The 14,634-nt window shown below is 47.8% G+C and overlaps 1 protein-coding gene across 3 annotated transcripts in view; it reads left to right on the top strand.

Moving 5' to 3' along the window:
- The first annotated feature begins 6,634 nt into the window (after positions 1-6,634).
- The window catches only part of CS (citrate synthase), a 30,900-nt gene continuing 22,900 nt past the window's right edge, over positions 6,635-14,634 (top strand). For 2 of the 3 annotated variants that reach the window (XM_015151991.3, XM_077954530.1), the window contains exon 1: positions 6,635-6,816. In XM_015151991.3, the coding sequence (XP_015007477.1) occupies positions 6,775-6,816 (42 nt within the window). In that variant the 5' untranslated portion in view covers positions 6,635-6,774. Of the gene's footprint in view, positions 6,817-8,278; positions 8,364-14,634 lie in introns of those variants that run through there. The other variant, XM_028829611.2, reaches the window with a different exon arrangement.

Raw genomic sequence — 14,634 nt, 5'->3', positions numbered from 1 at the left:
TCCCAGCCACTCAGGAGGCTGAGGTGGGAGGGTGGCTTGGGCCCAGGAGGTTGCCGTGAGCTGAGATCTTGCCACTGCACTCCACAGCCTGGGTGACAGAGCCAGACTGTCATAAATAAATAGGAATAAACAGCATGGGGAAGGGAAATAATATATGTTGAATACTTGTATAACAAGCACATACACACTCTTTTTTTTTTTTGAGACAGGGTTTTGCTCTGTTGTCCAGGCTGGAGTACAGTTGTGAGATTATGGCTCACTGCAACCTCCACTTCCCAGGCTCCAGCAATCCTCCCACCTCAGCCTCCTGAGTAGCTGGGACTACAGGCACGTGTCACCAGGCCCAACTAACTTAAAAAATGTTTCGTAGAGATAGGGTCTTGCTGTTTTGCCCAGGCCAGTCTCAAACTACTGGGCTCTAGTGGTCCTCTTGGCCTTCCAAAGTGCCGGGATTACAAATGTGAGCCACCTTGCCTGCTTTAATCTTTATAACTCTAAGAAATAGATGTTATTCCTATTTTATAGATGAAGAAACTAAGCTCAGAGAGATTAAGTGTCTCGCTAGTCAGCGAGGAGCCAAGACTTCAACCCCAATGATCCTCTAATCCCTAGTCCAGTGGTCTTTCTGTTACACCTCATTCTATGTAGTGGAGTCTCCAAGTAGCTGTATAAAGTAGTACTTTTTAAATATGGCTTGAAAAACTGTCTCCAAGTTTGAATGTATGCCCTCTGATTCTAGTAATCTATAGTGGAAAAGCATTATATCCTCTGTTCAGCCATTTTTCCTGACTATTCCTTATAAGACACCCCTTTTACCTTTCTGGTCATTTTTTGTTTTTGCTGTTGTTTGAGACGGAATCTCGCTCTGTCGCCAAGGCTGGAGTGCAGTGATGCAATCTCAGCTCACTGCAACCTCTGCTTCCCCTGCTCATGCGATTCTCCTACCTCAGCCTCCCAAGTAGCTGGGATTATAGGCATGCACCACCACGCCCGGCTAATTTTGTATTTTTAGTAAAGACGGGGTTTCTCCATGTTGGTCAAGGCTGGTCTTGAACTCCCAACCTCAGGTGATTTGCCCACCTCAGCCTACCAAAGTGCTGGGATTACAGGCATGAGCCACCGCGCCCGGCCTAATTTTTGTAATTTTAGTAGAAACGGGGTTTCAACATGTTGACCAGGCTGGTCTCAAACTCCTGACCTCAGGTGATCCGCCTGTCTCGGCCTTCCAAAATGCTGGATTAGAGGCATGAGCCACCGTGCCTGGGCTGTAGTTTTGAGACAAGCTTGCTCAGTCGCCCAGGCTGGAATGGAGTACATGGAGTGCAGTGATCATGGCTCACTGTAGCCTCAACCTCCTGAGCTCAACTGATCCTCCAACCTCAGCTGTCCCAGTACCTGGGACTATAGGTGCACACCACCTGAACTGGCTTTTTACATTTTTTGTTGGGGTGGAATTTCATCTTGTTGCCCAGAGTGGTCTTGAATTCCTGGTCTCAGGTGATCCTTCTGCCTTGGCCTTCCAAAGTGCTGAGACTACCACTCCTGGGATTACTGGCATGAGAAACCACACCCAGCCCCCTTTCTGGTCATTTCAAATGCTAAATGTTTGTCTCTCCAACTTTATATATTCTGTCAGTCACCATTTATTATCTAGTTCATGTATGGATGTGAAAGTCTTTACAGATGAGTAAGACTATAGTTCCTTATCTTTTATCTTTATTTTTTTAAAGACAAGCTCTCACTATGTTGTCCAGTCTGGAGTACAGTGGCTATTCACAGGCATGATCATCAGGCACTATAGCCTCAAACTCCTGGGCTCAAGCAATCCTCCTGCCTCAGCCTCTTTAGCAACTGAAATTACAGGCCCATTCCACCTTGCTTGGCTTAAATATCTTTTTTTTTTTTGAGACAGAGTCTTGCTCTGTTGCCCAGGCTGGAGCGCATCTCACTGCAAGCTCCACCTCCTGGGTTCACACCATTCTCCTGCCTCAGCCTCCTGAGTAGCTGGGACTACAGGCGCCCGCCACCACACCCAGCTAATTTTTTGTATTTTTAGTAGAGACGGGGTTTCACCGTGTTAGTCAGGATGGTCTCGATCTCCTGACGTCGTGATCCACCCGCCTTGGCCTCCCAAAGTTCTGGGATTACAGGCGTGAGCCACTGTGCCCGGCCGAAATATCTTTAAATATAGCAACACAGTGAGTTGATGTTTCCAGGAGACAGTTGACAATGACTCAAAAATCCCTGACAGTTACAGCTGATAGTTCACAATTGCCAGATGTGGTGGCTCATGCTTGTAATCCCAACACTTTGGGAGACCAAGGAAGGAGAATCAGTTGAGCCCAGGAGTTCAAGACCAGCCTGGGCAACATAGCAAGACCCTGTCCCTACAAAAAAAAAAAAAAAAAGGAAAAATTAGCCAGGTGTGGTGGTAAGTGCCTGTAGTCCCAGCTGCTTTGGAGAGTGAGGTGAGAGGATCGCTTGAGGCCAGGAAGTCGGGCAGCAGTGAGCGACGATCATGCCACTGCATTCCAGCCTGGGTTACAGAGCAAGACCTTCTCTCAAAAAAAAAAAAAAAAATCACAATCATCATGGAAGAAATACAGCTTAGGGCCAGGTGCTGTGACCAACCTGGCCAACATGGTGAAACCTCGTCTCTACTAAAAATACAAAAATTAGCTGAACGTGGTGGCACGCACCTGTAATCCCAGCTACTCGGGAGGCTGAGGCAGGAGAATCACTTGAACCAGGGAGGCAGAGGTTGCAGTGAGCTGAGAGCTGAGATTGTGCCACTGCACTCCAGCCTGGGTGACAGAGTGAAACTCCATCTCAAAAAAAAAGAAAAGAAAAGAAAAAGAAATACAGCTTAGTAATGCTGACCTTGGTCTGAATTTATAGCTATACCAATTACAAGCTATGACATTGGGTAGGATACTTCATCTAAGTCTTGGTTTTCTCTTCTTTTTATTTTTATTTTTATTTTATTTATTTATTTATTTATTTTTTGAGACGGAGTCTTGCTCTGTCACCCAGGCTGGAGTGCAGTGGCCGGATCTCAGCTCACTGCAAGCTCCGCCTCCCGGGTTTACGCCATTCTCCTGCCTCAACCTCCCGAGTAGCTGGGACTACAGGCGCCCGCCACCTCGCCCGGCTATTTTTTTGTATTTTTTAGTAGAGACGGGGTTTCACCGTGTTAGCCGGGATCGTCTCTCGATCTCCTGACCTCGTGATCCGCCCGTCTCGGCCTCCCAAAGTGCTGGGATTACAGGCTTGAGCCACCGCGCCCGGCCTTCTTTTTATTTTTTAATACCTATGAAACTTAGAGTTGTTGTGATGATTAAGATAATGCACATTCCAGGCCAGGCACAGTGGCTCACGCCTGTAATCCTAGCACTTTGGAGAGCAGCCTGGGCAACATGGTGAAACCCCATCTCTACTAAAATAGAAAAAAAAAAAAAAAAAAAATTAGCCAGGTGTGGCGGCGTGCGCCCCCCGGGAGGTGGAAGTTGCAGTGAGCCAAGATCACACCACTGCACTCCAGCCTGGGCGACAGAATGAGACTCCATCTCCAAAAAAAAAAAAAAAAAGATACTGCATGTTCCACATTTACATAGTATCTACAGATAGTAAGGGATCCTCCAGTTTAAGTTTTAGCTATTATCTATTAAATACAGGAGTTTGGTTTACCGGTGTAGTTTAAGGGTTTAAATTTATGTTTTATGGCCGGGCGCGGTGGCTCAAGCCTGTAATCCCAGCACTTTGGGAGGCCGAGACAGGCGGATCACGAGGTCAGGAGATCGAGACCATCCTGGCTAACACGGTGAAACCCCGTCTCTATTAAGAAATACAAAAAACTAGCCAGGCGAGGTGGCGGGCGCCTGTAGTCCCAGCTACTCGGGAGGCTGAGGCCGGAGAATGGCGTAAACCCGGGAGGCGGAGCTTGCAGTGAGCTGAGATCCGGCCACTGCACTCCAGCCTGGGTGACAGAGCGAGACTCCGTCTCAAAAAAAAAAAAAAAAAAAAAAAAAAATTATGTTTTATTAGCCCACTTGTCCTTTGCCACCAGGGGGTGCTATTGCATCCCTACATTTTAAAGAGGCCCTCCCAAGGTCACAACAACCTGAATTCTCAGCCTTCTCTCCCTTGCCCCTTCAAGTTCCCAAGCACTTAGTTATACTTGAACCTAGAGCTCACTTGGCTGTTTTATTCATGACAATCTTTCTTCCTTAACATTCTCTCCATCTCCCCAGGTCCCATCAGTGTTGAGAAGGAATCTAGGCCAGCTCCTGGAAGATGCCAGTTAGCCCCTTTGATCCTGTGCTTTCCAATTGCCCTTACAGCAGTTGATGTCAGGACTGGACAACTTCAAAACAAGTCCATAAAGTCCCCATGGTACTAGGGCTCTGGGACCCAGTGTTGAGAGGGTTAGGGCATTGCTCTTCCCCACCCAATCACTAAAGCTCCAAGACCTCCTGTGGCCTCCAAAAATTTTCCCTTTGGTAGTCTCATCCTGGGGCACTGAAGTTCAGTCCTGTGTCTGCTGGTTAGTCTCTGTGGATAATTAACCAGAGAAAAGGAAACAGTTCAGACTATTCTAGAGTTATGTGGAAATCCTTTATGAGATGCTAAATTGGGAGCAAATATTGATCAGTGAAGCTTTGAAGTCACCAGGGAGGTAGCTGAGGTCAGTGCTCCTCTGGAGCATTGCCTAAGTTTTTTCCTGAGACCTAACTATCTGATCCCCAGGCCAGAAGAGCATTGGTTGTTAGGTGTGAAGCTGGGTATAAAGAAAATTAAGAAGAGAAAATAGCGGTTTTCTTTCTCTTTTTTCAAGTCTAAGCTAGAAACTCGGTTCTTTGTAAAGGAGATCTATCTAAACCTGGCTTAGATGGATACTGAGACCTCTGATCCTTGTTACTGCTATGTGGTGAGACAAAAGGGCCATTCACAGCTGGGCGCAGTGGCTCATGCCTGTAATCCCAGTACTTTGGGAGCCGGAGGTGGATGGATCACCTGAGGTCAGGATTTCGAGACCAGCCTGACCAACATGGCAAAACCCCGTCTCTACTAAGAATACAAAAATTAGTTGGGCATGGTGGCGGGTGCCTATAATCCCAGCTACTCGGGAGGCTGAGGCAGGAAAATCCTTGAACCCGCGAGGCAGAGGTTGCAGTGAGCTGAGATAGTACCACTGCATTCCAGCCTGGGCTACAGAGCGAGACTCTGTCTCAAAAAAAAAAGGTTGTTCACTTGGGGCTGGAGGTTTGTGGATAAGATGCCCTGGTCCTTGGGTCAGTTCCCCTCTACCCTTGGGTCAATGACTACGACAGGCTTGGGGAGGCACAAAGGTCCTGAAGCCTTGTCTACCCAGAGGAGTTAGAAAGTAGTGCGGAATATCACTTCAGGGTCGTGTAACGGTCTCTGGGGAGCACAGGATGAGAGAGCATAGAAGATTGCCAAGTGGCCGGGTGCGGTTGCTCACGCATGTAATTCCAGCACTTTGGGAGGCTGAGGCGGGTGCATCACGAGGTCAGGAGATCAAGACCATCCTGGCTAACACGGTGAAACCCCGTCTCTACTAAAAATACAAAAAGTTAGCCGGGTGTGGTGGCCGGCGCCTGTAGTCCCAGCTACTCGGGAGGCTGAGGCAGGAGAATGGCGTGAACCCGGGAGGCGGAGCTTACAGTGAGCCAAGATCGCGCCACTGCACTCCAGCCTGGGCGACAGAGCAAGACTCGTCTCCAAAAAAAAAAAAAAAAAAAGGTTGCCAAGTGGAAGTGGCCCAGAGGCCCTAGAGAATGATGTGAGGAAAGGGGATCTTCGATGAGGGGTTAGTCTGCGGCTCCTAATGTATGTCTAGAGTGGGGTGGGCTGCTGTGTGGAGTTACGTGACCAGAGTGGCAGTGAGACTAATGCCCATGACCCAGAGACTGTGGCCGGCTTTGTAAGCCTTCATAGTAAGGGGGCAGTTGTTAAGACTTGGATTTCCTGCCATTATACATAGAACTGACAGCTCACAAAGCACTAGATATTCAGGCTCCTGCTTTTGCTTTTCTACCCATATCGGGGTCTGTTAGTATCTATAATGTCGTGGCCTCTGCTGACCTCAAATGATCTCCACCAAGCAACTAACTCTGGCATCACAGCCTGTTGTCCACATGATGTCGCCTCCATGGCCATGAAGCCATTAACCAAAGACATGCCTCAAGAAAGCGTGCCAAGGCGGTAGGAGGAGCAGGCAATGATCAGTTTCCATGATAGCTTATTAAGGAATTGGCTTCAAGGACCTTCAAAGATCGAGTCCTGGAGCGTCTCCTTCAGTATTCGCCTCAGAGATAACCCCAAATGTGTTAAGGTCAAAGGGAAAAGCCAAGAGGGAAGTTAACTGAGTTCTCAGGCACCTACTTGGCCACCCGCATTCCCCCGCCCGCCACCCATACACCCTTAATTAGCCCTAATCCGGGCGGTCCAATCCTCCCCGTCACAACTGCTGTCAAGGGCTCAGGTCCCGCCCCGCTTCCATACCGGACCAATGGCCGGGCCCAGGGAGAGTCCCCTGAGAGGGGCGGGCTCGGGTTCCGGCCGGTGGGCGGGGCCTCGCTGAGGACCCCGGGCTGGGCGCCGCCGCCGGTTCGTCTACCCTTTCCCTCAGCCGCCTCCTTTCAACCTTGTCCACCCGTCGGCGCGGCCTCTGGTGCAGCGGCGGCTGCTCCTGTTCCTGCCGCAGCTCTCTCCCCTTCTTACCTCCCCATCAGATCCCGGAGATCGCCCGCCATGGCTTTACTCACTGCGGCCGCCCGGCTCTTAGGAACCAAGGTGAGCAGCGAGGGGAGGGAGCACGCCGTCCCAGGGTGGGGCTGAGGCGACCGCAGGCCCTCCGGCGCCGGGGTCTCCCTCCCACACCCGTGCGCACCCTGCGCGCCTTAAAGGGCCCTGCGCTTGGCTGGCCGCCAGCCCTGCGTGAAGCTCCCGGGACCATGTGCCGCGCTTCCCTTCTGTCTCCTGGGGGTGAAGTGTACGCCGCCCGCCCTCGGCCAGCAGTCTAGGGCGCGTGAGGCGGCCGACCCTGCTGTCACCCCGCATGTCTGAAATGAAAGGGGAGGGGATGCGTGGCCCTGAAATAGGAAGGAGCTGAGACAGGAACCTCTGGTAGAGAAGAGATGTAGTGTTCCTCTGGAGTTACATTCAGTTTGGTGGAGGGAGCGGGAGTGAAGAGATGTGCTCACTCTGGAGCAGTGGCTAATTTCGTCCTCTGCTTTATAGGAAGGGCATTGTCAGTTCCCGAACTGCCTGTTTCCATTTCTCCAAGTCTATTATTTAAACCTTCGGTGACCACGCCGAGCACAAGAATGGGTCCTTCAGGCCCTCCTCTTTGTCCTTGGGACTCTTGCACTTTTTATATAGGAGGAGCTTGGGTGAGGTGGAGCATTTCTGTACAGCCTCCTGCATGACTATCATATATGATTGGAGAAAGAACCAGAAAGGTGGTTCCGCCAAACTGCAGGCCAATAAAGGAAGATCCTCGGCAAGAGATAGTAATGCCAAGGTCACATGACCATCATACTACTTGCTTACCCAGGTTTTGCCGTTGATCTTAAGTCTACTTTATCCAGGAACTTTCTCTCCTTCTTTGGGGTCCTTTACTTGGTATTGGCCATAGAAATACTGTTGCAGGTAATGATGCCTTCAATTTCAAATCGCCAGTACTTTTAGTTCTAGGTAACTTGGCCCTTTTAGACAGAAACTGCTGTGCTGAGGGAGTCCCAGCCCTCTAATCCAAGCAGGGGACAGTCCCACAAGTGACCTTGACTTCTGCAAAGAACTCAGTTTTTCCTGCGGATAATTTAAAGCTGATAGCACCTAAAGGAAAGGAAAGCTTTAGGATGGTTTTGGCTTGCTGTATGTAATTTTTTTTTTTTTTTTTTTTTGAGACAGGATATTGCTCTGTCACTCAAGCTGGAGTCTTCTGGTGTGACCAAGGCTCCCTGCAGCTTGAGCCTCTCCTGGGCTCAAGCAATCCTCCCACTTCAGCCTCCCGAGTAGCTGGGACCACAGGTGTGCACCACCACACCCGGCTAATCTTTTTTTATTTTTTAGTGGAGGCGGTGTCTCCTTTTGTTGCCCAGGCTGGTCTTGAACTCCTGAGCTCAAGTGATCTTCCTGACTCAGCCTCCCAAAGTGCTGGGATTACAGGTGTGAACCACTGCACCTGGCCTGCTGGGCATTATTTTTCATGGTTGGCACAAAGTGTAACTTGTGAGATTTACCTTGGTTCTTCCAGGCACCGAGTGGCAAGTACTAGCTGAGCATTTGGGAGATGCTTGTCTTACTTGGCTGTTGCTTCTCCTGCTGCTGGGGAAAGGGTAAGGAAACCTCTTGGGAAATGAAGCAAGTTCTAGATAGCGTTTTGGCAGAATGGGGGACACTATAATTAGCTCATTTTGGACCTGCTAACCCAGACCAGAGAGTCTAACCCTACAGTGAATGTGAAAAAGTCTTAGGATTTACCTATTGAATTTATTTTGCTCCTTAAGCCCATATGGAAGCTCAGAACACTTTTGGGGTGACAGAGCTACGTAATTATGGTACCATTATTTTCCTATTAGAGATGGCCTGGCGATCTTAGTAACCTATCAGTTGAAAGCCATTAGAAGGCTTTTGACCCTTAAAAGTAGGACAGGCGCGGTGACTCACACCTGTAATCTCAGCACTTTGGGAGGTGGAGGTGGGTGGATCACCTGAGGTCGGGAATTCGAGGCCAGCCTGACCAACATGGAGAAACCCCATCTCTATGAAAAATGCAAAATTAGCCAGGCATGGTGGTGGATGCCTGTAATCCCAGCTACTTGGGAGGCTGAGGCAGGAGAATCACTCAAACCCGGGAGGTGGATGTTGCAGTGAGTCGAGATCATGCCATTGCCCTCCAGCCTGGGCAACAAGAGCAAAACTCCGTCTCAAGGAGAAAAAAAAAAAGGGTAGCAAAGCCCAGTACACTCAGGACTGGAAATCTCCTGAGAAATAAGCAATATGACCAGGATACCAAGAAGCTTGTTGGCTTGTCAGCATTGCTGGCACCTACCTGTGCTTTCTAGATTAGCCTGTGGATAATGGTAGTCATAATTGGTAATTTTACTTTTGCTAATAAGGTAGACTTTGGGAGGCAGTAATTTCTCACCAGTGAGAACTGACTCTTACCACTTTGAGTGTCAGCGTCAGGTGTAGTTTTACTTTTCTGAGAAGAAAATTTTTTTTTTTTTTTTTTGAGACAGAGTCTCACTCTGTCAGGCTGGAGTGCAGTGGAGTAATCTCTTCTCGCTGTAACCTCTGCCTCCCAGGCTTAAGCAATTCTCGTGACTCAGCCTCCTGAGTAGCTGGGGTTAGCAGGTGTGCACCACCACACCCAGCTAATTTTTTGTATATTTGGTAGAGATGGGAATTCACCATATTGGCCAGACTGGAGAATTTTTTTAACCTTACTAGGAGACAAAATGTGAATTAGTCATTGTTCTATTGTTCTACTCTCACTGTCACGTAATTTAAATGTCACATAATTTAAAACACCTGCGTTAGAGAAGCTAACTCAGAGAGCTTTGAGATTATTTGACTTCTTGTTTATCCAAATGAATTAATGCTAAGCAATGGCCTTAGTATTATCTGTGGGTGACTCAGTTTTGTGACATCAAAAATGTCTTTTCACAGATGATCTGGGTTTGGATTTGGGCTAGGAATTGAAGTAGGGCTACAGTTCACTTCTGGACTTTTGAAGTCAACATGCTTAACCAACCCTAGCTAAAGGGAACTGTCTCTTGAGCCACTGAAAATTGCTTCTCCAAGCTAGTATGTTTGAAACTGAATAAATCAATTCAAAGATGTTTCTAGATTACTTCTAGACTTTTTCAAGACACTTAAATGCAAAGGAACCAATGGTTTCTTTACATTGGACTTACACCACTGTATAGCATCACCTGTATAAGTCCTACTCAGAAATTGGGTTCAACAAAACCGAGTTGGTTTTGTCCTGCAAAATATTTAGTTAGGTTTTAAAACCCAAATTTTTTAAAGGCAAGGGCTCGTATCTCTGTGCCTTCACTTTGACTATCAGCCTACCCAAAATAACGGTGATTCCTTGATACTAGAATGGCAGGGGAAGCCTATGGGGTGTTAGTGGTGAGATGATCGCATTTGATCTTCCTAGTGGCCTTTAGGTTGGTAGCAGGTGAATGAATGCATGGAGAGGCAGCAAGAACAGTATGGTAGGTAGCAGTGACAGAGTTGGCATTCCTGACTTAAAATCCAAGGGGCAGCAGAAGGGAAACCAGACTTGGTGGATTTCAATAAAGCCACACAATGATTCCTTCTGCCCTGTGTCAATGCTTTATGCAATGGAGTTGAGTAGGATGTGAAATTTAAAACCGTAATGAGGCAACTTTAGCAATAAATCTTTCTTAGCATCTGATTATCTTTCAGTTCTTGCTTCAACTGTGCTTCAACTGCCCAAATTCCTTAGTTCTTTGTTTTGGGGTTTTTTTTCTTTCTTTCTTTTTTTTTTTTTTTTTTTAGGAGACAGTGTCTCTCATTCTGTTACCTGGGCTGGAGTACAGTGGTGTGAACATGGCTTGCTATTACTACAGCCTCAACCTCATGGGCTCAAGCAATGCTCCCGAGTACCTGGGACCACAGCCATGCCTGGCTAATTTTTTTGTAGTTTTTTTAGAGACAGGGTTTTGCCATGTTGTCCAGGCTGGTTTCAAACTCCTGGGCTCAAGCGGTCTGCCAGTCTCAGCTTCCCAAAGTGCTGGGATTACACGCATGAGCCACTGCACCCAGCCCTCTGTATTTCTTTTAACATGATGCTACTTTAAAAGGTCTGTAAACTCACAGTGGACATTGTCACCTATAATGCTTGCTTATGTTGCAGATTCCTGGATCCTACCTTCAGATAATGATTCTGCAGAGTAGGATGGGATCTGGAAAAGTTTCTTGTAAATCCCTTAAGTGTCAGGGAGGTAAAACTTGTAAGAATTCCTAGCAGAGTTGTAAGAACTCCTAGCAGAAGTAAGGGAATAGTTTGTAATTCCTGAGAAAGTCTTATGGTGGCAGATCCTATATTCTTTGTTCATAGTATATACTTAGTGTACACATAATAAGTAGGTGTTCAAAAATTTTTTTTTTCTTGAGATGGAGTCTTGCTCTGTCACTCAGGCTGGAGTGCAGTGGTGTGATCTCGGCTCACTGCAACCTCTGCCTCCCAGGTTCAAGTGGTTCTCTTGCCTCAGCCTCCTGAGTAGCTGGAACTATAGGCACGCACCACCACACTGAGCTAATTTTTGTATTTTTAGTAGAGACGGAGTTTCAGCATGTTGGCCAGGATGGTCTCATTGTCCTAACCTCGTGATCCACCCACCTCAGCCTCCCAAAGTGCTGGGAATACAGGCATGAGCCACCATGCCCCGCCAAGAAATATTAGCTAGGCATGGTGGCTCATGTCTGTAATTCCAGCACTTTGGGAGGCTGAGGTAGGAGGATCACTCGAGGCCAGTGGTTTGAGATCAGCCTGGCAACATAGCAAGACCTTGTCTCTTTAAAAAAAAAAAAAAAGTTTGGGCCGGGCGTGGTGGCTCAAGCCTGTAATCTCAGCGCTTTGGGAGGCCGAGAAGGGCGGATCACGAGGTCAGGAGAGCGAGACCATCCTGGCTAACACAGTGAAACCCCGTCTCTACTAAAAAAATACAAAAAACTAGCCGGGCGAGGTGGCGGGTGCCTGTAGTCCCAGCTACTCGGGAGGCTGAGGCAGGAGAATGGCATAAACCCAGGAGGCGGAGCTTGCAGTGAGCCGATACTGCACCAGTGCACTCCAGCCTGGGCGACAGAGGGAGACTCGTCTCAGAAAAAAAAAAAAAAAAAAAAGTTTGTTAAATTAAAGTACAATAAGCGTTGGCCGGGCACAGTGGCTCACACCTGTAATCCCAGCACTTTAGGAGACTGAGGCGAGCAGATCACTTGAGGTCAGGAGTTCAAGACCAGCCTGGCTAACATGGTGAAACCCCTTCTCCACTAAAAATATACAGATTAGCCAGTCGTGATGGCAGGTGCTTGTAATCCCAGCTACTAGGGAGGCTGAGGCACGAGAATCGCTTTGAATCGGGGTGGCGGAGATTGCAGAGAGCTGAGATCATGCCACCGCACTCCAGCCTGGGCAATAGAGTGAGACTCGTCTCCAAAAAAAAGAAACGAACAGTAAGTGTTTCTACTGAAAGGAAAGTTTAAGATTTGTGATTCCTGGCTGGGTACAGTGGCAGGTGCCTATAATCCCAGCTACTCAGGAGGCTGAGGCAGGAGAATCGCTTGAACCCAGGGGGTGAAAGTTTCAGTGAACCGATATCGCACCACTGCACTCTAGCTAGCCTGGGTGACAGAGACTTGGTCTCAAAAAACAAAAAATAGACTTGTGATTCCTTTCTGAAGATGGAAGCTGGAGGAGTATCTTTTGCAGTCCTCCTTACTGAGTGATCAGTGCATCTTTTTTTTTTTTTTTTTTTTTGAGATGGAGTCTTGCTCTGTCACCCAGGCAGGAGTACAGTGGCATGATCTTGGCTCACTGCAACCTCTGCCTCCTGGGTTCAAGCAATTGTACTTTCTCAGCCTCCGATTAGCTGAGATTACAGGCGTGCACCACCACACCCAGCTAATTTTTATATCTTTAGTAGAGACAGGGTTTCACCATGTTGGCCAGACTGGTCTTGAACCTCTGACCTCAGGTGATCGGCCTAACTTGGCCTCCCAAAAGTGCTGGGATTACAGGCATGAGCCACTGCATCCGGCCGTGATCAGCGACTGTTCACGTGACGAGACTGTTGGAAAATGACAGGTAGAATTATTAAGGAAATGTCTGTGACTATGAAGGAGGTCAAAGTATGAAATCTGTAGATTACTCTGCTCAGGCTTTTAAGTGGCCTGACCTTGTAGTGCCAAACCGACTTCCAGTATCACCATTGTGAAACACACACATTAAATGGCTTTAGTTCTCTGACCTGGTTCTGGGGAGAGAGGAGCCTTTGTCCTATTTGTGTTAGTTTTCTCTGAATGCAAGTTGTTCCTTCTGCATTGGAAGTGTCTGTAGCACAGGGTTTTTTCCTACTGGTTATTAGTGTATTGTGTTTGCTCCATCAGCTAAGCCAGTCCTGATCGTTTGTTGATGAAGGATGAAGTCCCTGTTAAAATCAGGAGCTTCTTCCCCAAGGTTTTTTTGTTTTGTTTACTAAATTTTTTTTAGTAGTATTCCAAGCTGGAGTGCAGTGGTGCGATCTCAGCTCACTGCAACCTCCGCCTCCCGGGTCCAAGCAATTCTCCTGCCTCAGCCTCCCGAGTAGCTGGGACTACAGGCGTGTGCCACCACGCCTGGCTAATTTTTATATTTTTAGTAAAGACAGGGTTTTGCCATGTTGGCCAAGCTGGTCTTGAACTCCTGACATCAGGTGATCCACCTGCCTTGGCCTCCTAAAGTGCTGGGATTACAGGTGAGAGCTGCGTCCAGCCTGTTTTCTAATTTTTAAAATTATTTTTTGTAGAGATGGAGTCTTGCTTTTTAATTCAGAAATGCTGGGATTGTAGGCATGAGCCACTGTGCCCAGCCTCCCCCAAGGTTTTAACGTTGGTTATGTGGATATGTGGTAGGACATATCCTGGCTATGCAACAGGACAGACAGACTCTGGATGTGCCTAGGATGGAGAATCAAAGAAAATTTGGCTGCTTGACTGTAGGGTGAGGGTGCTAGATATGGGACTGTGATGATAATAGGCTAAGGAGTAAGAGGAAAATAACCTATATTGAGTAAGTGGGATTGTTTTGTTTTTTGAGACAGAGTCTCCTCTGTTGCCCAGGCTGGAGTACGGTAGCACAATCTCAGCTCACTGCAGCTTCAGTCTCCTGGGTTCAAGCGATTCTTTTGCCTCAGCCTCCTGTTTGAAATGCTTGTTCTCTGGTGCTGTAAAGAAACAACACTTGAACATAAATTTACTCAGCAAGGCCTTTTTTTCTTTTGAGATGGAGTCTTGCTCTGTCACCCAGGCTGGAGCACAGTGGCGCCAACTTTGCTCACTGAAAGCTCCGTCTCCCGGGTTCACACCATTCTCCTGCCTCAGCCTCCGAGTAGCTGGGACTACAGGCGCTCACCATGACACCCGGCTTTTTGTTGTTGTTGTTTGTTTGTTTGTTTGTTTGTTTTTCTTTTTAGTAGAGACAGGGTTTCACCATGTTAGCCAGATGGTCTCGATCTCCTGACCTCATGATTCGCCCGCCTCGGCCTCCCAAAGTGCTGGGATTACAGGCGTGAGCCACCGCACCTGGCCATCAAGGCCATTTTTATACTTTCTGCAGAAAGAGTACATGCCAGCAGTTTTGCCACGAGAGTACACCGAACAAAGGAGATAAGGTCATTTATAACCTGGCGCATCCACCCTATTGCTGTGTCCAGTTTCCATTGTCTGGAATGGGACCTCGCATTTTGTATTTGTCCCGATTGGCTAGCAACTTAGAACTTCTTTTTTTTTTTTTTTTTTTTTGAGACAGAGTATCGCTCTGTCACCCAGGCTGGAGTGCAGTGGAGTGATCTCCGCTCACTGCAAGGTCCGCCG

Source organism: Macaca mulatta, chromosome 11 (genome assembly GCF_049350105.2).
Source record: "Macaca mulatta isolate MMU2019108-1 chromosome 11, T2T-MMU8v2.0, whole genome shotgun sequence".
NCBI classification, from domain to species: domain Eukaryota; kingdom Metazoa; phylum Chordata; class Mammalia; order Primates; family Cercopithecidae; genus Macaca; species Macaca mulatta.
This window is presented reverse-complemented; position numbering and strand designations above follow the sequence as displayed.